The following is a 24,060-nucleotide window of genomic DNA, read 5'->3' as shown; positions in this document are numbered from 1 at the left end:
AAATGTTAATAAGTAATGGTCGTTGTGAAATATGACTTGAAAGATATGTTTTGGTGTGAAATGGGTATGCAGGTGTATTATAGTCAGTTTTTACACATATTGGTACCTAGCATACTGTTAAAAAAATATTGTATGTTTTTCCTAGAATATTGAGTTTGTGTCAATCATGTAACGATGAGAGTGTTTATGAATCAAGGGTCTGCATATAACATTATACGACTTTGAAAGTAGATTTGATTATGTTTGTAGTGCACAGAGAGAGAGAGAGAGAGAGAGAGAGAGAGAGAGAGAGAGAGAGAGAGAGTATGAAAAGCCATTACAAATTTTATAGTTATATGTCATTTCCCACTTAATGAGTTTTTACAGCTGTTATCATGGTAATGTTTTGAGCCATGTCTCAGATACTTCATGTGCCCATTAAAAAGTGTAATCTGGGATACACCCTTTTGTTTTGATAATGACAGCATTTAGCTTTGTAATGATAGCTAGTTTATCTTTTTTCTTCTAATCTACAGGTTTACCTGCGGCCTCCAGATGATCTGAAGATTAGGAATATAGAAAATATTGTCAATTTGATATTGCTAATGACCCAGTCAAGTCTGCTGAAGCCTGGAAGGTACTTCTTTGTCATGTAATAAACTTACAACCTGTCCTCCACATGTAGATATATTTGGTTTAAGCTGATTGAAAGCCAAGCAAGGTCATCTAAATAGCTACAATGTCTTGTGTAAAAGGGAAAGATTTGTATGGGCATCTTGTTGCAACTCTGCATGATTATCTGTATTAAAAGTGGTGGGAACCTCTGAAAGGAATACTAGGAGTTTGAATATATTATAAACTTAACGAAAAGTCTTTTACACTCTCTGAGAAAATGGGATTTGCAGAAATCCAATGAATTTCTCATGCTGGTTAGTTATTCAGATTAGTTTTTGTTATTGACACAATCTTATTTTGGTGGACATAGATCTATGTCCACCAAAATAAGATTGTTCTAGAATGTTGATAGTTGCAACTCATACAGACATTCATATGTTTCGTAAGTGTTTATGACTTTGATCTTTGTTCAATATATTTAATATCTTTCTGTCCACTGGAAATCTAAATATCTTTGAAGTTACACCAGTTGGTAACAGGGGCAGATGGTTTCTAGTGATTCTGTTTAAACAATTTGATTCATAACATTGATCATATGCGTGCAGAATTGATTGAGCCAGGTTTCCTGATTTTGTCGTATAAGTGATACATTGTACTGCTTTAAAAAGTATATATCACTTGTGACTTACTAGTATATTAGTACATATTTCATTTGTAAAATCATTCGACAAATTTAAAGTGTTTTGTAGTACTGAATTGTTTTTATGGTTTTTAAAATTACTGAAAGTACATGCACATGATGCAACTATCTTTTGACGTTCTATATATAACAAAAAGAAACTGTCAGCTGGGTTAAAAATTAGTAGCGAAATGATGTAATACATGTATGTACAATATTAGAAAAGATTACATTTTTAGTATCACTTTATAGCACATTCTTGAAATAACTGCATTGAATTATATATAAGTATTTGATAAGTGCACAATGTTTGCAAAAATTACATGTATTTCTCTTAACACTTTATGTTAATTCTATTTTAGTTTCCAGACCATGACATTAATGAATATTTCTTGAATGGAATGCATGAGGAATAGGATGGAACCTTATTCTGCCTCTTTACCAACTCACACCATCTTTTCAAGATTTATGGAGCCAACCACAGAAGAATTTGTTCTATACACATCATTCATAACATTCTTATTTATGTTACATTACTTTAAATGTTACTGGATGAATTGTTTCAACAATAAGTGTTCACATAATGAATACCAGCAAACTTTTTATCGAGTGCACTTATTTTGTATTTTTCCTACCCATCCATCTTACATATGTTTTTATATAACATATTCATAAACATGTAACATTTTTGGAAACAGCTATCTTTAATTGAAATTTAGCCTTACTATTTTATACAAGTTTTTTAATATACTCTTTTGTATACAAACAGAACAAAAATACTTAGTTACAATGGAAAATGGATATAATATATATATAAGGTGTCCAAGTAGCGTAGTGGTCAATGCACTGGCTTCTCACCGCTGCGACCCGAGTTCGATCACTGTGATCGACGGTGGTTGTATGTGATAGGGTATGGCGGTCGCCCGGTTGGACGCGTGGGTTCTCTCCGGGTACTCTGGCTTCTTCCTACACCAATGACCCCTTGCGCTAACATTCGTGCCGACGAGAGATATTAATATAAATTGTAGAACTTGTTTATCAATCGTAAAATTTTTATATATATATATATATGTAACCGAGCAGTAAGGAATTCCAAAAGACAGCCGTTTTGTTTAACATTTATTAAACGTTTTAAAGCATTGACCACAAGATGCAGCTGATATACACTGGATTGTCCGACGTCGTTAAAATGAAATACTGCCCAATTGGACTTAGGTTGAACGGTTACTTATACTATAGAGAATCAAATTTATTGGATAATAATATGAACCAATGAAATTAAAGAACCATACGCGCGCAATAAAACTTTACATGAATAATATTTAAGAATATACTGCACAAAACGAAAATAGAAAATCCAAAAACGAATAAATACATATGAAATAGTTAATAATAAATCTGTTCTACCACATACCCCCCAGCAAAATGTTAATTCGTCCTCGAATTAATATAATAAATACATATAAAATAAATAGATATACAATTTCAAATAACTATGCATCACAGATATTCGCAGTCGAATATATATTCACATTTCACATATTGACCGGTTTTAATTCCAAACGATTCACAGTTTTCACAGAATCACTATTCACTGACTTCACACTGTATACGGATTTATACGGTTTGTCTACGATAACATGTACCTCAGCTTTCTATTTGTCCTGAATTTTGTCTCTTCCTTTTAATCCTCTGTTTCGAATAAAGACTTTGTCACCAATCTGTAGTTCTTTTTCCGATCTTCCTGCTTCATGTCTCTGCTTCCTTGCTATTTCGTTTCTGTTGAGTTCCTCTCTGGCTCTGTTGTAAGCAAACGAAAGCTTTTCCGAATGTAGATCCACCCATCTGTCGATGTTGATTTCATCTGACGGTTTGGTACTTAAGCCTAGGAGAAAATCTATCGGAAGGTTTGGTTGTCGTCCATACATCAGGTAGTAGGGGGAATAACCAGTCGATGCGTTTGGTGTGACATTATAAGAAAACACTAACTCTTTAATGTACTCGGGCCACTTACGTTTCCTGGCTGGTGGTAAAGATCGAAGCAAGTCGTGTAACGTTCTGTTGAAGCGCTCGCATTGCCCGTTGCCCTGAGGATGATACGCTGTAGTTCTGGACTTCTTGATATTGTAAAGGGAACAAAGGTGTTGGATTATTTCAGCTTCAAAGCACTTTCCTTGATCGGAGTGGATACGTTTACATACACCAAATGTACAAAAGAGTTGTCTTACTAGCACTTTCGCTACAGTTTGTGCGGTTTGGTCTCTGGTAGGAACTGCAATAGTCCATTTGCTAAACACATCCGTCAACACAAGTACATTTTCGAATCCTTGGGATTTCTCAAGAACCGTAAAGTCTATTGCGATGCATTCCATAGGTTCTGATGCACTTAAATGTCCCATACTAGTGTGAACAGTTGGTGGTGGTGTTTTTGAAATTGCACATCTCTCACATTTTTGACAATAGGTCTTAATATCCTTGTACATGTTAGGCCAGTAACATCTTTGTCGGATTATGTTGAACGTTCTCTCGATTCCCTGATGTCCATTCTCATCATGTAAACTTTGTAGAACTATTTCTTTGAGACACTCCGGAAGTACAATCTGATCTAGGTCACCAAGCTTTGGGTCACTAATTCGTCTATGAATAACAGTATCACGTAATTCCAAATGTTTAAGTTGTCGTAAAAGAATCTGCACTTTCTTACTCTGCTTTCGAATAAAACTAGGTTTTGGAACAGTTTTAGATACAACGAATTCCTTACATTTTCCAATAACCGAATCTTTGGTTTGTAAATCCTGGAGATCATCATTTGAATAACTAGGAAACGTGTCACAATAAGAAACATCTGTTGACTCGATATATATGACAGAGGACTGAGCGGCCTTAATATCCAGTGGAATGTTGGTTCCATCGATACACTGATTTAGAACATCACTGTCAGTTGCAAGTCTGGATAAAACATCAGCGTTGGTATTCTGTTTACCAGGACGATATTTAATTTCAAAATCAAAGTCCGCTAACTGCGATGCCCACTTCTGTTCGTACGCTCCCAGTTTTGCTGATGACAAATACTTCAACGGGTTGTTGTCTGTGAACACGACAAACTTATTTCCAAGAAGGTAGTCACGGAATTTTTCAGTCACACTCCACTTAAGAGCAAGAAGTTCCAGTTTCAGACTGCTCATGGTCTTTGACGACTTTTCATTTGGTCTCAACGATCGGCTAGCGTAAGCGATGACGACAGTTCGTCCATTTTGCACTTGGGATAATACAGCTCCAAGGCCTTGAGAACTAGCGTCCGTTTCTAATATAAAAGGAGACGTAAAATCAGCGTATCCTAATAACGGTGCTGATGACAATAAAGATTTCAGCTTCTGAAATGAATCTTGACACTCTGATGTCCATTTATCACCGAAAGTTGTCTTTGGATGCTTAGCATTCTTCTTGGCAATTTCTAGTAAAGGTTCCGCAATTTGTGAAAAATCGACGGTAGTATCCCGCAAAACCAAGGAATGACTTCACTTCTTTCACATTTTCTGGTATCTTCCAATTAACAATACACTTAATTTTGTCCTCATCTGTACTTATCCCGTTTTCACTAACGACATGGCCAAGATATTTAACAGACGGCTTAAAAAATCGGCACTTTTTCATCTTCAATTTCAGCCCATGTTGACGAAGAATGGAAAACACTTTGTCGAGACGCTGAACATTTTCACTTAATGTTTTGGAAAAAACGATGATATCGTCAAGGAAAACAAGTAAAGTGTTGAAAACTTCTTCACGGAAGCAATGTTGCATCAAACGTTGAAATGTGGCTGGAGCGTTTGTAAGACCGAATGGCATGCGGGTATATTCATAAAGTCCGAAGGGTGTAGTGAAAGCAGTTTTCTGTATATCCTCTTCTGAAATTTCAATCTGATTGTAACCGGAAGTGAGATCTAAAGTAGAAAATATGGAAGATCCATGCAACACGTCGAATGTTTCTTCAACTCTCGGCAGGGGAAACTTGTCTTTGATAGTTTTCTCGTTGAGTTTACGGTAGTCAACACATAACCGCAAAGAGTTGTCTTTCTTTCGAACAAGCACGATCGGAGATGCGAAGGGACTTGTACTCTCGCGAATTACGCCGTTGTCAAGCAGCTTCCGAATATGTTGTTTTTCCTCTTCAAACTGAGATGGAGGGATTCGACGATACTGTTGAGAAACTGCTGCATTATCAGTAAGACGAATACGATGTTGAACGGTATCTGTGCATCCAATATCGTCGTCGTTTTTAGAAAAGACATCACTGTATTTCCAGAAGAGAGAGGTTATCAATGCTTTATCTTTTTCACTACAATCAAGCTGGTAAATATCCTCTGGTAACGTAAAATCATCCTCACTGGAAGAAATCTCGTACACTTCACATTTCTGAATAAATACTTCTTCGACACTGCCGACACGATTAAATCCAATGCTTGAATTTTTATTCTCCACATCACATTTCGACACAGTTCCAATCATCGTGCGCGGTTTTAGATATATATCTTCATCACCGATGTTTGCAACTCTGGCCCACAATTTTCCTTTGCTAACGGTAACGCAGGTAGGTACAGTCCGGAAATTACGGTGTAGGTGCCCGCCGTTGGTCAAGGGATCAACAATCACGTCACCATCAATATGCGGTCCGGTACACTCAACAACAATAGCGGTATTGGCTGGAATGCGTACAGAGAAAGTCCCTTTCACTCGAGCGAATCCATGAATAGATCTATTATCGAACACACTGTTCTCTGCAAACACTTCATTTAAATCTCCATCGACAGGAATCTCACATGTAGATAACATATCTCGACATTCGCTTATTATATTCATGCCGATTACACCGGGTACAGCTTCCTTACGTTTCCGGGTAGAATCATCAGTCGAGTCTTTCACTATCAATAAACCACGCTGTTTGAGAATATTTCCAAGATAATGAACATCAACTTCAATATAACCGATATAGGGAATTTCTAGTCCATTGGCTGCTTTAAGTTGAATAAAACTGTTCTGAATCGGCGATGTACCAAGAGGCTCAATGAATTTGCGGTAGAAACTTTCCGTTACCGTGGAAACCATAGAACCAGTATCAACTAAGCACGGAAGATTTATTCCAGAAACACTTATGTTCATCACCGGACACTTTCCAATAACCCGGCTAAGGAATTTCGAGTCCTGTTTATAATCATCTATTACCGGACTCACTTTAATAGATGTGATTTGTTTTCCGACGATCCGGTTGTTGTTTCACGGGGTTTAGTAGAACGGCAATTTCTCTGAATATGGCCAACTCTACCGCACTGATAACACAAAGGTCGGGAACGAGAATAGTTGCGATTTTCCCTTGTTTGCTGGCTGGTCCCGCAGTCTCTGATCAAGCCGGTTAGAGAGTCAACTTGCTTTTGTTGCGCTTCAATGATTTTCAATAACTGGTCAGTTGTAGGTGAGTCGGTCGTCTGGGTATTTAAATTCTGTTGATCGTTGGTCGTGTTCGGTTTAGTTGAAGTGGCGATTGTATTGTCTGCGGTTTCCTCTTCTTCGCTGAAAACGATGATTTCATCTCGAAAGTTGTGAAATTCTGTAGGTTTTATCCTGAGTAGTTTCTTTGCTTCTTTTCTTAAAGACGAATCACGTAAACCATTAGCGAATTTCTCACACAAAGTAAGGTGTTTGTTCGGAAAAACACTACTGTCCTTTCTGACTACATTTTGGTATAACTCCAGTAATGCGTACGAATAATGTCTAATTGTTTCTGAATCCTGTTGATTTCTTTCAAAGAATTTCTGTTGTAACGAGGTAACTGATTCCGGGTTGCCAAATGCCGAACGGAGACAGTCCAATATGGCGTACGGGTCCTGCCGAATATCTGGGCGGAATTTAACTTCTTCTTTAGCTTGGCCTTCTAAGTGTGAATAGATAAGGTCCACTTTCTGCAAATCTGTATATTTTCGTGCTGAGAATACAATTTCGATTTCATCTATCCAATCATCAATAGAAACATCGGATTTTGACATAGGGCGGCCACAAAAAGTCTTTAATTTTCTTGTTTCAGGTATAAAAGTTTGTTTTTCAATTACTTGTTTGGATTGTGATCTGTGTTTTGCTTCTAATAGTTCGATTTCTAATTCATGAACACGATGTTGCAATTCCGCTTTCTTCATGGTGACAAAATAATGGTAATAACAGTACTCACGAACACAATTCACTCCGCGGAAAGTATAAGGACTTTAACACAGGAAATCATTCAGCGTGATATTTACTCACTGCCACAAAAGAAAGTTCTTTCTGATACTTAGCTGCATATTTGGAAAATAAATTCCTACGGTGGTCAATGCTTGAAGATGGTTGCTCGCAGCGCCATGTGTAACCGAGCAGTACGGAATTCCAAAAGACAGCCGTTTTGTTTAACATTTATTAAACGTTTTAAAGCATTGGCCACAAGATGCAGCTGATATACACTGGGTTGTCCGACGTCGTTAAAATGAAATACTGCCCAATTGGACTTAGGTTGAACGGTTACTTATACTATAGAGAATCAAATTTATTGGATAATAATATGAACCAATGAAATTAAAGAACCATACGCGCGCAATAAAACTTTACATGAATAATATTTAAGAATATACTGCACAAAACGAAAATAGAAAATCCAAAAACGAATAAATACATATGAAATAGTTAATAATAAATCTGTTCTACCATATATATATATATATATATATATATATATATATATATATATATATATATATATATATATATATATATATAAGTGTCTGATAAATGTATAGGTCTTGTTCATGAACAGAAGAAATTGACAGAAAAATATTCAGTTTTAGCCATCAAATATAAACATTAATATCTTTCAAGAAAATTATTTAATCTAAATAAGAAATAAATGTTTTTTCCCTTTATTTAAATGTTTGGAAACAAATCCAATTTATCTAAATTTGCTGTACAGTATATCCTATTGATCCCTGTAATATATCATTTTAGTTTCTTAAACATCATGTTTATTAATTTATTTTCATTATATTAAACTAGATACAAATAGGCGTTCTGCAACCTTAATGAAATTAAAACTCCATACCATTAATAACCTTTCATATGAAAAATGACATCTAAATCTAAAATTGCTGTACAGTATATCCTATCCATCTAATGTATAACTGTATTTATGTTGAACTTCATGTCTTTATTATGATTATTTAAAAAAGATATATGCAATTTCATTAATTTATTTTTCATTTTAAAAAAATTCATAGAGTGAAATGGCTTGTAGTGGATGTTTTTCTAAGTATATAGAAGCATATATGAAAAATGCATCCATCCATTGCGAGAAGTTTGTAATTTTTGTTTCTTTATTTTTTGGTTTGACCTGAAAAACACCCCCCTCGAAAACAATTTGATTTTGCATTTCTGTGCAAGGCTCTTGAAGCAACAATTTGTTTAAATGAACAAATTCGCCATTCCAAATTTTATCTTTGAGAGCTTGGGATACATGGGATCCCAGTATAGAAGTAACACTGTTAAATGGGTTTGGCGTGTCAATATTATTTTCCAAATAATTTTCTGTACCTTGATTCATGGGAACATGTGACGACAACGCACTTGGTGCGTCAGGGGTGGGGTTAACTATGGGCGGCATGTTGTGAGGAATCATCCCAATCATCCCGCTCAATGACATTCCCTGGCCTGCTTCAGTTGACGCCTGTGTCGCTGGTGTCGTCGGAGCCGCAGGTGTTGAAGGAGCCGCTTGTGTCGGAGGAACGGGCTGTCTCACTTGACCTCCACGACGATTTCCGCGACGACCTCGTGCCAATACACTACTCGAGGCAACTGTATTTGTTCCATTTGGCACGGCTGCGTATGGGCTTCTCGCCTTAGATGCCCTTTGGTTCCTTACCCTCAGCATGATATTGTAATAATATGCCGGTATAAAGTAATAAAACTCGCCGATTAAAACGATGAAACTTGATTATTTCTCTAGTTGATTTTTTGTGACCGACTCAGGGAACAGTTGAATATAAAAGGAAGAGCTAAACGCGCACGCTCCAAGACCAGGAAGTGTAGAGTTATTGCCCTTGAATTAACATTACTAGAGTTATAGTTCTTGCCCCAAACAATATGCTTAACTGCATGAAATAACAGGGTTTATCCATATTTGATAAACCCAAATATATAAAAGTGTCTGATAAATGTATAGGTCTTGTTCATGAACAGAAGAAATTGACAGAAAAATATTCAGTTTTAGCCATCAAATATAAACATTAATATCTTTCAAGAAAATTATTTAATCTAAATAAGAAATAAATGTTTTTTCCCTTTATTTAAATGTTTGGAAACAAATCCAATTTATCTAAATTTGCTGTACAGTATATCCTATTGATCCCTGTAATATATCATTTTAGTTTCTTAAACATCATGTTTATTAATTTATTTTCATTATATTAAACTAGATACAAATAGGCGTTCTGCAACCTTAATGAAATTAAAACTCCATACCATTAATAACCTTTCATATGAAAAATGACATCTAAATCTAAAATTGCTGTACAGTATATCCTATCCATCTAATGTATAACTGTATTTATGTTGAACTTCATGTCTTTATTATGATTATTTAAAAAAGATATATGCAATTTCATTAATTTATTTTTCATTTTAAAAAAATTCATTTAAAAAAAGATCTCTTACAACCTGTGTATTTTTTTTTCGATTTACATAATAGAGTGTATTAATTGAATGTAGTTGTGTAGATTAATACATGTACCTACAAGCAATATACATTTAATATTCACCAGGTACATGTACCAGCCTACTATATTTGATAATGTACTCCTTTCATGCAGTTTTCATGCCTTTTACTCATTGTTATATGTATTATGTATAATTAAAATACTTTGAAAACTTTTCTCAATTTATTTATTTTAAAAAGATTAAGAAACGGACTATAGTCGATGCACGTTTTCAAGAGTTGTCTCTCTTGGGGACAATAATGAATGCTCCCCAGGGTTCATGACCCTGAATATTGAGTAGGCTGTGAGGTCTCTCTCTCTCTCTCTCTCTCTCTTTCTCTCTCTCTCTCTCTCTCTCTCTCTCTCTCTCTCTCTCTCGTGAATTCAAAACATACGACATGTACACTGTCACAATGAATGCGGCATCTTTTTCAACATACATCTGAAACTGGACCTCTTCCCATTAAAACTTTTCGGCGAGAACCAGTTTACAACCTCATCATAAAGAGTAACGACTGCATATAAAGAAGTTACCACTCCATGTTATGAAATGATCACATCAAATAATGACTCAACAACGGCATATAATAAAATTGTCACATCATATAAAGGATTTACAATTGCATGTAAAGCTTTCACCACGATACACAAAGGTTTTACCTCCATACAAATGTACATAATGATTTTAACACGCCATAACATGATGTTAGTACTGCATATAATGAACTTATCACCTAATGTCAAGAAGTTGCACTGCATAGAAGGGTTTTGCAACTGCACATGAAGAGTGTACCACATAACAAAGCGATTGAACAATAGTTCATTATGAGTTTAGCTCTGTGTGAAATGAGTTTATCATATCATATAAAGATTTATTCATAGCATATAATGAATAAACCACTGCACAAAATGATCTTACGACATAACGTCCCGATGTTACCACTTCATATAATGATTTTATCCCTGGATATAATGGAAAATTACAGTATATAATGATGTTAGCACTGCATTTAATGATGTTTCAACTGCATATAAATTGTTATTATTATTGCATATAAAAGATATACCAATTCATATAATATGAAATTGACCTTAAGGCAGCTATGGCGTTCCATACAAAACAAATTTAAAAAATACAAAGATAACAGGTGGTCAGTATTTATTCCTATGAATTATGTCTCATTTAATTTGACCTTTTTGCACCTAAAATAAAATTTAATGCTGATTTGGATTTGTTGTCAGTATTTTTGATTAAGCAAATTAATTTCTTCAATTTTTTTTTAATAATGCACAATGGTCACACTTAATAGAGGGAATACGAAAAAAATATGTACGAAGCTGCATAAACTTTGTATGACCTTTTTGTACTTACAATAGACAACTTCTATAATGAACCCCTTCACGGTAACTGCGGTACTGCTCTTTTGCAGGGCAAAATGACATGGTTTGGTGAAATATGATTGACGTAACGTCAATTGTTTCATTTACGTCATTTAATCACTACCTACCGAAATTTTGGCAAAGTATATCATTTTGCCCTGCAATAGAGCAGTACCGCAGTTATCGTGAAGGGGTCTATAGTTACAATTTGATTTGGAATTTAAAAAAACCTTTTTGAATATCAAAAAACTTATCAGATTCATCCAGTTATCTAGGTTGCCTAGATATGTATTAAGTATCATTTTGAAATAATAAAACATGGGGTCAGTGGTGTCAAATTTTAGATTTAGGGCTTTAAAGGTAAAATTCTCGAAAGATTTGACTTTAAAAAATTCCGAAATTTTATATCTATTTGCATAATTTTATGCTAATTATAAATGTCTATCATTTTCTTATAATTTAATTTTGTACATGGCAAACAAAACCTATAGAATATTTTATAAACCTTTCAAATGTTAAAAATGTGAATAATGAATAAAGTATGGTGAATATTTAAGAAAAGTATATTGAAAAATCATAAAATTACTTGTTTCTGTCATTTTCGTTAAAAACCTTCGAATTCGGCACGAAAAAATAGTTACCCCAAAAAACCAATCTGAATAAAATTAGAGCCTCCATCCGCTCCCCGGTTTTCAATATGTTGCGAGAATGGGAAGGGGTTAAATTTTTCCATAAGGATAAACACATTGTAGAGAAAAATCTTTTTCTAAGAAAAACGTTTTCTTACAAAACAGGGGAGCCGATGAAGGTCTAATTTTAATTGGATTGCCAAAAAAAATTGTTTGTTTCTTGAATTCAAATGGATTTTCTTAATGAATGTTGTGTAATTATGAAATATCAATCTTTCTGTGAAAACTAAATTTAAAAAATCATATTCATTTCAAATATTATGATCATCTGCGCAATATTACTAATGAAATCAAACGCGAGGAGTCAAATACCTTAAGTCAGAATTGTATTTAAATACTTTTAACATGTAGATTATTCATGGACCCTTAGAGGATGAATAGTGTCTTGTTGTGATTTATGGCTATGGGTTTGTGTTAGGAATAGGTTTAATTATGTACAAGACTCGATAGGAAAGATATTTATTTAAACTGTAAAACAGTTTCGTTCTTTGTTCAAGATGACTTTTGTGATTTGTATCAGGATATGAAAATATATAGAACATATCAGCTGTTAAAGCTCGGTCGGATGTTCTCCATGTTTTTATACTATTTGTATATCTATATGTTTTAAGGTGGAATAGGAAACCTCAATATTGTGACGTAATTCTTTTCTTTCACGAAACCGTTACCTAACAGCGTAGTGCAATATGCTTTGAGCGTTATCTACGAATCTGTAAGTCATGATTTTGAATCCTGCTGGGTCTTTTATAATTTTTACCTTTCAAATTTTTTTTAAAACTTTAATTTTTGCTCAAATATTGTGGAATTCAAATTTCTAAAACGGTGAAAGTATGTTGAATACCGTTTTCTTTTATCCACGTGCATATTAATATCGATTTGTGTCCCATACAAGTACCACCTTAAGCACTGATAAGAATAGCAATTAAATATTTATTTTCAGGAGTTTTTGTTTTTATAATCAATGCAAAAGTAAAATGACTAATCTTGTGCATTTAAATTATATAAAGTTTTTAGTCTTAAAGTTAAAAATCAAATTAAATTCTATAATAAAGGGGAAGTATCGACTTTTAAGTCAATTATCGTTCATTTCATAAATATTTCATGAGTTTTGAGCAAATATTGCCCATGACATTGAACTTTGTAACTAAAAGAATTTGACAACTCTAATTAAACAACGTTAACATGATTATATAAACGGTAAAGATAATACATGTAAATAACGAATCCATTCATAATTCACTGTTCACTTCCTTGCTTCTTTCTGATGACTTGAATTGTGTGGCCAATTATAACAGTGTTTTACTTTTTTAGAAAAGATTTCAGGACCTTCATTGGTGATATGTGCTGTGAGCCTGCAATATTATGTCAGCTTTTGCCAAGCTCTCCTTCGGCGCCGTTATTACTGTTCAAATATTTGTTATTTGTGTATGGCTATTTTACTATAGAAAAAACACCTTCAATTTTCAACAATCATTCAGTAAGTATAATACTGATAACGTTGGAATCATCTTATCTTTCTCTTTCTTATTCAACAAGTTGTATATATAACATGATTTTATGCGCTTGTAACAATTTGTTGTGTTACGCCATGCCAAGTGTGTTGCTTACGCTGAGAATATTAGAACGAATTATAAACTACGTTTAACCCAATCAGATTTCAATATTTAACATGAAAGTATATTTAAAAGCAAATATCAACTGATGCATTTTTTCGTTAAAGTTAACACTATAGTTTTTCTTCAGTTCTACTCTCATTACGTTCAACATGTTGTACCCAACTCAGTTTTGAAATCTTTCATGAACTAGACAGAGATTAATTATTAAACCTTTGAGATACATTCATGCTTTAAAAAATATTTGATTTGTTAGCAATGCATGTGATACAAATTAAATATCGGAGAGAAAAAGTAAGTTTATGTCCAATCAAGTCGTACACAGACCATTTCCTGCACTTTTCATTTAGTATCCAAAAAGTGAACGTGTATGCAAAACTGAAAAGTCAAGTCAAATGAAATATTCACTCTTAAAGGGCATGGTCACGATTTTGGCCAAATTCTAATTTTATGTTTTTAATATCTACAATGCTTTGGAAATGCATTTCTAATGATCAAATAAAATTTGAGAGTCATTCGTAAAGTTATAAGAAAAATACAGGGCTCACAATTTGTCATGTAAACAATGCTCGTGCCCTGTTTTTGTTTACATAGGTTCAATATACCAGTAACAATTCTTTTACCAGCTTTTTTGTCTATCTTTTTATTTCATTTAAGCATAGATAAACAGTTCCTTACGTTTAACACATTCGTTTTAGGTTTAAAACTGAAATTTTTACTTCAACGTTCAAAATGTAAACAAACGCTTTGTTTACATAGAGAAGCTCTGTAACTCGCTTATAACTCAACAATAATCTCTCAAATTTCGGTTGCCTATTAAAAATGCCTTTCTGAGGCATTTTAAATATTAAAATCGGAAAAATAAATTTTGACCAAAATCGTGACCATGCCCCTTTAAATAAGTTTTATTTTATAATTTTTAATATCAAAGTATATTTTGCACTAATTTCTTTTTTAATCCTTTATTGGTCATGTAATAAAAGAGAGATATTTCTTACATTAGATATATTTAAATGCTTTTTATGTCTCTTATGTAGAAAGAGAAGATAGAATGATAATATTAATAATAGGATTATTATATCGACTACTTTAAAAATAAAATATTGTAGATATATTAACATGTACGTACATGTACAAACATTATCCAATATTTATTTAGTCAATTCATTTGCTGAGACAACAGACATTCAATAATATGCGTTTTATACTACATTAATTTGGAATGATATCAATTATCTGCTGTTGTGCACTAGATAGGATTTTGATGACTCAAAACTAAACAATATTGGAAAAAAACAAAACTGGATGTTAAGATCAAATCTCTGTCATTAACATATTAATTTATTTTTAGATGATAATAAAACTTAATTCTAGAAAAATATCTCATTCTGAATTACAGCTTGTGTAAAAAGGGAGCTTGCTTAAATTTTGTTTCTACAAACTTTAACCAGTCTGGGCGGACTCCGAAAACGGAGTAAACTTCGAAAACGGAGTATTTGGCACCGTCATGCATTGCGATTTTCTCAACTTCCATTTTGTAGCTTATGTAAATATGGAGAGTTGCCTCCCTTTCCCGTAAAAAAACGTGATTGAAAAATAGATTAAAATCGTTCAGAAGTGTGAAAAAATGGAAACGACTCAGAAATGGTTAATTTTAAAATTATACCTCAAAAGAAATGTGGAAATGTCTCGGTAAACAACAGGAAAAAAACATACAAAAATTTAAACTCACACGTGGTCGACCAGGACTTATAAGATAAGAAAATCAGACTTCAAATTAAAACTTGGAAGTATGGAGATGAAATTTAAATGTTGCACTCATGTAAGTATTCAAGCCTATAATATAGTTGTAGGGTTTTTTTAATACGATTAATTATGATGTATACAAGGTTTTAAGAAGTGCCGACTGGGCGAGTCATTGCGTGATAAAAAAAACCGGTGTAATGACTACAAACGGGTATAAAACTCACAGTAATAGTTTATTTCACACCCTAGCACATACATAATCTTCAATGATAGTAAAATCACGGGAAAACATTAATTTATTCACTTTTATTGACATCGTCATTGGAAACAAAATTGACCAACTTTGACAGCAAATAAATTTTGATTTGCCCAACGAACGTATATTTTTGCCAAATACATTCTGTTGAAACATGTCTTATAAAGCATTTAAACGTATTTTCAGACCTGCATATGAATAATACGCCTTGCACGATCAATTATCCTGAGTGCCCTGTTTTCACGTAAAAATGTAATATTTTGATTAACTGCGCATGCGTAGAACTCCTTTTTCGGAGTATTTTTACTTTTGAGAAATCGCTTCCGTTTACTCCGTTTTCGGAGTCCGCCCAGACTGTTAACCACAATATAATTGCATTGCAAAGATTTCATGTACATGTATATATATGATTAGGAAAATTTTGGGTATACTTTCGTCTGCTTTCAAATTTTTCGCAAAATATACACTTGTTTAAGCCTTGTGTTCGAGTGAATTTTTTGACACGACTTGACTTTTCGGTTTTGTATACTAATAGACTTTTTTGTATACAAGATAACCTATGTACGAGCTGGTCTGTTTACGACTTGACTTGCCATCAGGGCCCGATTTTTCGAAATGTGGTTAAATTCAACACTGTGTTAAGGATAACGACGTGTTGAATCCTAATCAAGTGATTAGCTAACGCAGTGGTAAAATTCTGTTGATCAAAAGCATTTAAACACATTGGTTAGCTAACACTGTGTTAACTGAGTTAACCACTTGGTAATCACTTGGTTACCCATAATTCATTTCTTCTTCCTTTATATGAAGAAAAAAGAAGATTTTGATTACAAATTTCAATAAGTTTGAATTTAGTGAAATATTATTTATATAATTATATGTTGAAAATCTATATCATTTTCAGGGTTACGTCCTATATATATAGTATGCAATTTTCCCAATCCTTTATTTTCTTGTTTTCTATATACCACTGTTAAAGTACGATGTAATAGCTTCAAAATACCATTACAAATTCCTTTCAGCGTGTAAATTAATTAGGTACATGTATCATGAAATACAGTTCAAAGGGTCAACAAATTTTCTAATTAATTTATAGGATTTAACCTACACTAACATTCTATGAAAAGACATTGTGTCTTGGAATAAGAAAGCTTATGCAATTTTGAGAAAAAGTATACCGTATATTGCCAATTTCAATGAGGTTTGAGAAAGATATGGTCATTTAAGTGAACCCACCATTTCCACTTTACTCTATTTAACATAGATTCATATGGTTCTTCTTCAGCAAAACATTTTAACTTAATCTTTAAGAGGTCAATTGTTGTTCAACCTCTTTTAATAGGAAACCTTATTTAATACTGCATGTATCTACATGATATTATCATTTTAAAAGCACCATTATAAAAATACCCTTGCATGCATGCCCTCCTCCTATGTATTGATTTTTATAAAAAGCAGTTATTTTAAATCTTTCATCTAATATTATGAAACTTGTGGCAATTTCCTAGTGTCAATTCTCACACATATTTAAAGAAAATGTATCACCGACACTAAAAATTGACCAATTTTGAAAATTTGATGAATTGTAGTATTTTAAAGACAAACACACATGCCGTCCTGCATGTGATTTCTTGTTCATATTTATTAAAAAGCAAGCTTAACAATCATATATAATAAAATTCTTATTTATTCTGGTTACTAATTATACTTCTTTTTCAACCATGATAAAAAAAAAAGTGAGACCTACCAGTGTGATGCCTGCCTTTTATTAAAATAAAATTCAAACACACCCGGGTAGCTGGAGATGGATAAGAAATCCAACAAAAATGTTCAAATTTTACATGTTTTCCTATTTAATGCAAAAATACAGTACAAAGATAAAAATATGGTTGCTTCTTGTTCATTTCAAAAGTAGTTATTATAGCAGATGTTATTTTAATTTATGTAAAATGTACATTTTCATATCCTACATGTAATTTAAATTGAGACAATTGGAAGGAATGAGTGATTTTCAACTATATAAAATAAATGTGTAAAATATCACCTTTGGACAGGAAGGAGCTAAAAACTTGGATTTTTTTTTTACATTTTGTATTCAATGATAACTGCATTTGTCTTCATGTAAACTTAATTTGAAAGAAAGAGAGAGAAAGAGAGAGAGAGAGAGAGAGAGAGAGAAAGAGTGCAAAGGTTTACATTCACATTGTTTTACATATTTTAATAATTATCATTTCCAGTTTATGGTACTTTAAACAATGTCATAATGTTAATAGCAGAGAGAGAGAGAGAGAGAGAGAGAGAGAGAGAGAAATTCAATTATTTTTTTTATCTATTGCTGTAGACATTAGATTAAAAGTCTTAATAATAGTTCTCCTTCTCTTGGTGCATGGTGTTTGAGGCTTAGAGGTTGGTTGTTGTCAAATACTCATCTTTCTCAGTCTCTCCAAGTCCTCTTCAAATAAACAATGCAGGCAGTTAATTCCTGTATCATGCGAATCTGTGAATCAAAAAGGATAAAATGTATACAAAAAGACAACAATTGTGAAATAAAGACAAATATAGTCATAGTTTGGGACTAAACTTCATATTCACCTTCAATTTTAAACAGTTCTGATTACAAAATTTGTTTAAAATGGACACAACAGAAAAACATGTACTGATTTATTTATACATGTACATGTATGTACCCTGTTGTATGCATATGAGTCTAATATGAGTTACATGCATATATATGTAAAGATAATGATTTTGGTTTGGCAAAGCAGTTCACATCCAGCTAGGTGACATTAAACTCTTAATAATTCAGTTATTGAGAGTAATCAGGTTTGTTGATTGAGAGTACAGTAAATGTAATAATACTTCCCTTGAAATTGCCAGTTAATGTTAAAATATTTAGTCTTAAAGCATATAAATGCTCTGTTATAAATTGTTTGTGAAATACCATGATAATTGAAATATTATCACTTCAACTGAAAATACCCAACCTTCAGTGAAAAAAAAGAAATAGAATCTATGGTGGCATATCTCTGCCCCTTATGTGTAAGTTTTTTTTCTTTCAAATATGTCGACATGCAAGATAGTTATGTCAACATGCAACATAACTATGTTGACATGCAAGAAAATTGCAATCAAATGAGAATTATAAAAAATCCACAAAAATGTCAAATATCGCCCACATGTGACATCCAATTTGCTAGGTGCTACTTATTTATGTCGGCATGCAACTTATTTATGTTAACATGCGTGATAAATATGATGACATGCAACTTATTTATGTAAACATGCAACTTAGTTATGTTGACATGCGAGATAAATATGTTAACATGCAACTTATAAGTTGCATGTTGACATAAATAAGGTACATGTCAATATATATTAATCTTGCATGTTAACTATCGCAGGATGAACCACTGCCATTCAGTCAACTGAATGTTAACTGAAAGCTCTTGAAAGGTGACTGAATGGCACAGCTATGCCTTTCAGTTACCTTTCAGTTACCGTTCAGTCACATTTCAGTTAACTGAATGGCAGAGGTTCATCCTGTGATATATGTTGCATGTTAACATAAATAAGTTGCATGTCTACATAAACAAGTCGCATGTCGACATATTTATCTTCCATGTCAACATAACTAAGTTGCATGTTGACGTAAATAAGTTGCACGCAACATATTTATCTCGCATGTTAACATAAATTAGTTGCATGTCGACATAAATAAGTAGCATATCGCATCCTGGATGTCACATGTGAGCGAATTTTGAGATTATTTGAAAATTTTCATAATTCTTATTTGATAGCAATTTTCTTGCATGTCGACATAGTTATGTTGCATGTTGACATAACTATCTTGCATGTCAACATATCTATCTTCCATGTCGACATATTTGATAGAAAAATAACTTGCAAAGATATGCCACCATAAGAATCACACCTTATGCAAACAAAAGAACCTCTCAATGTCACTTCTGATCTTGGTATGCATGTTTGATTAAATTTCTCCTTGGCTGCAGTTTGTGGGCCTCATGGGATATGGCTTTGGGAGAATTAGGTATCAAGCACAGCAAGTGTCACCCAGCAGATCATTCCATGTTCTCCTTCTTCCAAATCTTTAAATAAATAATTTTTAAAATGTATTTAAAAAACATAACAACAGTTTTTTTTAAATCATAAAGATATATACTTAAAACATGTCACAAATGCATTTATTAAAAATGTAAAATACATTTGAAATAGATACACTTAAAAAAATATGTGCATCATGATTGGGATCTGCCCAGTAAAAAGAAATAAATAAGGTCAAATTTAAATATCACTAATTTAATTAAATCAATATAACTATATGGAGCTTTAAAAACTAAATGCTTCAAAAGTTTAAAATGCAGTTATTCTTTAAAAAAGTAATTCAAAAAAGGAAGATATGATATAAAATACATGTACATAAAAATCATACCACTATTGCTTCAATTAGTTATAATTTTAGTATCTTTTCATTGCTTGACTGTGCATAACATTTATTTAGACTTTTTAGAAATAATTTTGATACACCACTTGCATTTTGTCAAAAGGAAGATAAGTCTTAAAATGCAGTAACAACATTTAAAAACAAATTACACTAACATGTTCATTTAATATTTATTTATCAAGGAGCTTATAATTGCTTTCTCATTAATGTTTTAAAAATTCATGGAAAAAATCGTACAATGTTTTTGTACTTATAGTACCCATTTACCTAATAATTTTGGAAATTTTTGTTAAATGTCTTATGTGACATCACAAATATAATCAATGTGAAGGTCAAATAAAGAAAAAAGTACCTTTTACTGCTGTCAACAATGCAGCCTCCTCCAATGAAGGGATCCTTCAACATAGGGGGTATGAACCATGTGCAAAATTCTTCTTCCATAATTATATCACACAGATACTGCAACTTTTCATGTCAAGCCAGTTGCTTTTCCGTGTCTTATTCATATGTAAGATTTTTTAAACTTTAAAATTTCTGGAAAATGCTTCTTATACCAATTTTTTGAGTTGAAGTGGCAAATAAATACACTGGCGGCCATATTTAATCCCTGTGTTAAATGTTAACCAAGGTACTGGAGTTAAATTAAAGTTAACACAGAGTTAACACATGGTTAAACCCTAACACACTTTCGAAAAACACTTAACCATTTCGTTTACTTTAACACTAAGTTTAATGCACAGTTAACACGGTGTTAGAGTTAACCACCTTTCGAAAAACCGGGCCCAGTAAGATAAAACTAATTAAAGATCCACCAAATTATAGACTATATGATCACAGCTTACCTTTTGTTATTAAAGAGATGTCAAAATAAATTGGGGGAAGAATCATAATTTCCTTTGTAGGACCACTTGTTTAGTTTTTAGGTCACGAGAGTCACTCAGGTGATCTATCTATTGCAACTAGGGTTTTCTTCGTCCTCGTCTGTCGTTGTGCCTTGCACTTTAACAATCGTAATAAAACATTTTAAACTTCTTTAAAACTACATGGTCAGTTCTATTCAAATTTGGTATCATGCATTCTTGGGGTAAGGTGGGTGGACATAAATTGTAAATTGCATTACTATTGCCCAACAGTGGCAAAAAAGGTCATAGTTTGACCTGGTATCGAACGTTGCAGAGCCGTCACATTTATTTCTAGGAACACCGATATCTTGTAAAGTTTGAATTCATCCATTTCTTAGTTGGCGAATCGTCGCTCGACCATCAAACATTTTTACGATCGGTCTCGACCGGTATATACCCTAGTAGCAGTTGAGAATCGACCGAAACTAATATTGCGACCAAAAACTTTTATGAATTTATGTCAGCTTTATACAATTCTTTTTTCATCAATACAAAGACAACAGCATTGTTAATCGAAAGTCTGCAACGGCGGAACAGAGAAACAGGACGTACATTTACTTAGAACGTGATGCAAAGACGGACGACAGAAATAAAAACTACACCCATCCAGAGTCTGTCGAGACGGAAGAGGGAAATAAGACGTATACTCTGTCAACTTCATACTTCAGTAACTAAGTTATCTAATAATGTCTTAAGACACAACTTCAACAGAACAAATATTCAGTCAATATTCTATAATGATGCCAGAAAAAGGTTGTTATTGAACAAGAAACATAAGATCATTTGTAATATGTATTTTGTCGTTCCAACGACATAAAACTGATAAATTGCAATTGCATCTTGCGAATACTATATCAAATATATCACATACATACTATGTTTTACGGCGCAACCGTTGTGGCGAGCGCAGAATTACACATACCTTGCATCATTGTCAACTAAGTGTTATTTAGCTATCAACTAACATCAAACATTTTTTTTTATTTTGAGAGAGAGAAAGAGAGAGAATTATATATATTATATACATTGACTTGCTTCCTCCTAAACCCGTTCCTTAGTTTTTGAGAGAATTGAACAGTCTTTTGAACGTAATTTGTTAACAATAAATACAGTATGTTTTTGTTATTTTAATTTAATTTTCTTTTCTGTCTCACAATTCTTTTCATTTGTTTATTTTTGCATTCTAATCCCTTTTTGTGGGTGTTTGTAGGTGTGTAATTCCCATTTTCCAATTTAATGGTTTGACAATATGCAAAATTTGTATAGATTTTTTCAAATGTTTTTTTTCTTTAATATTTTTTTATATTTAGTAAAAAATGACCTATTTATTTAATCTTCCCTTCTAATACTTACGGTACATGCATGCAAGTTAGCTTGAATTTGGATTGATATGACAGTAAAGTATGGCTTGTGCTAATAGATATATATATATAAATAATCTCTCTATCAAAATCAAAAAAAAAATTAATACAAATCCTCTGAGGCAGCCATCGCCGCTTATTCTGAAAAAAACTAGTACACGCATTACAGATGCTTGATCCACCTCTAAATTTATCGCCGGAAATATAGCTCGAGATCACTGTGACGTCATACGTTAAAATCAATGATCATTTGTTACGTCTCTCGACTAAATACGAAGAAATGGACGCATGTAAAATATCTCTTGAGACTCACCAAAGCTGTTGCGGTACTCAAAAGGTGTATTCAAACCTCAAAGCACCGTAAATTACAAGTTTAATGTCAGCCATTTTTGGCATAGCACCACGGGTGAAAACATTAGAGAGCATCAAGGGACGTAGACAAAACATTTCTTGATAAATCTGTAGGTTTAGCTCGTTCTTTTTCCCACGCACACTGGTTCTTAGAGCTCGCTATTTATAACTGTAGAACAAGAATTAAATAACAAACATTTTTCGATTTCTTTTTTCTTTTTTGCAGATGCCACAACATCCACAAATAAAGAAAAAGATTCACTTATAAAGTGTCCACTTATTCCTCCCGGTTTAGGTATATATATATATATATATATATATATATATATATATATATATATATATATATATATATATATATATATATATATATATATATATATATCATTCGTGAATATTGGAAAAGGCTTAGAACTAGGACATAAAATAAAATAACACATGAAAGACAATAGAAATCATGCGTTTTATTGTATTTAAGTATGTTGCAATTTATAATTATTACTTACATAATGAAGTCGTTTATTATAAAGTAAACAATATGTCTAAGTAGCTTTTATGAATGCAAAAGTTTCCTCTTTTTGACTTATGATACAAAATAGCTGGAAAACTAAAAGTCGATAAAACACCAAAGACCATTGAGGCCATTGAAAAGAAATATGAGATGCTGAAAGACGGCAAATTTAAACCAAAAAACTGTACGGCTCGACAGAAAGTAGCCATACTCATTCCATTTCGTGACAGGGAAAGTCATTTAGGCATTTTTTTGAACCACATGCATGCCTTTCTCATGAAGCAACAGCTCGAATATGGAATCTATGTCGTGGAACAGGTAACCATATTTTAGTAATTTTATCTTTTTTCTTGTTGGAAGTCAGATAAAATTAACCTTTTTTAAAAATCATTTCATTTTTCTTACTAACAATAATATATTTGTTTTTATAGTTGTAAGATAACAAATTTATTAAATTTTAAAGGGGCATAATCACGATATTTGTCAAAAAATATATTTAAGATTTTAATGTTTACAATGCTTAATTAAGGTATTTTTAATAGGCAACCAATATTGGAGTGTCATTCATTGAATTATAAGCGAGTTACAGAGCCTAAAATTCTTCGCTAGTAAATAAAGCTTTTGTTTACGTATTGAATGTTGAAGTGAAAATTCCCGTTTTATGCCTAAAATAAATGTGTTTAAATTTAGGAACAGTTAATTTATGCTTAAATTTTATAAGGAGAGAGACATATCATCTTGAAAAAGATTTTTT

The 24,060-nt window shown here is 32.6% G+C and overlaps 1 protein-coding gene across 2 annotated transcripts in view; it reads left to right on the top strand.

Annotated features, from left to right (window-relative positions):
- The window catches only part of LOC105341851 (beta-1,4-galactosyltransferase 4), a 34,836-nt gene that overhangs the window by 5,012 nt on the left and 5,764 nt on the right, over positions 1–24,060 (top strand). For both annotated transcript variants that reach the window (XR_004598392.2, XM_034457888.2), the window contains exons 3-6: positions 13,416–13,581; positions 21,580–21,750; positions 23,022–23,090; positions 23,395–23,624. Coding sequence is in view for 1 of the 2 variants with exons in the window: in XM_034457888.2 (XP_034313779.2) it covers positions 13,467–13,581; positions 21,580–21,750; positions 23,022–23,090; positions 23,395–23,624 (585 nt within the window). In the remaining variant the exon portion in view is untranslated. The remainder of the gene's footprint in view (positions 1–13,415; positions 13,582–21,579; positions 21,751–23,021; positions 23,091–23,394; positions 23,625–24,060) is intronic.

The sequence above is a fragment of the Magallana gigas genome, chromosome 7 (genome assembly GCF_963853765.1).
Source record: "Magallana gigas chromosome 7, xbMagGiga1.1, whole genome shotgun sequence".
In the NCBI taxonomy this organism is placed as follows: domain Eukaryota; kingdom Metazoa; phylum Mollusca; class Bivalvia; order Ostreida; family Ostreidae; genus Magallana; species Magallana gigas.
The sequence above is the reverse complement of the archived record's forward strand: the minus strand, read 5'-3'. Positions and strand labels throughout refer to the sequence as shown.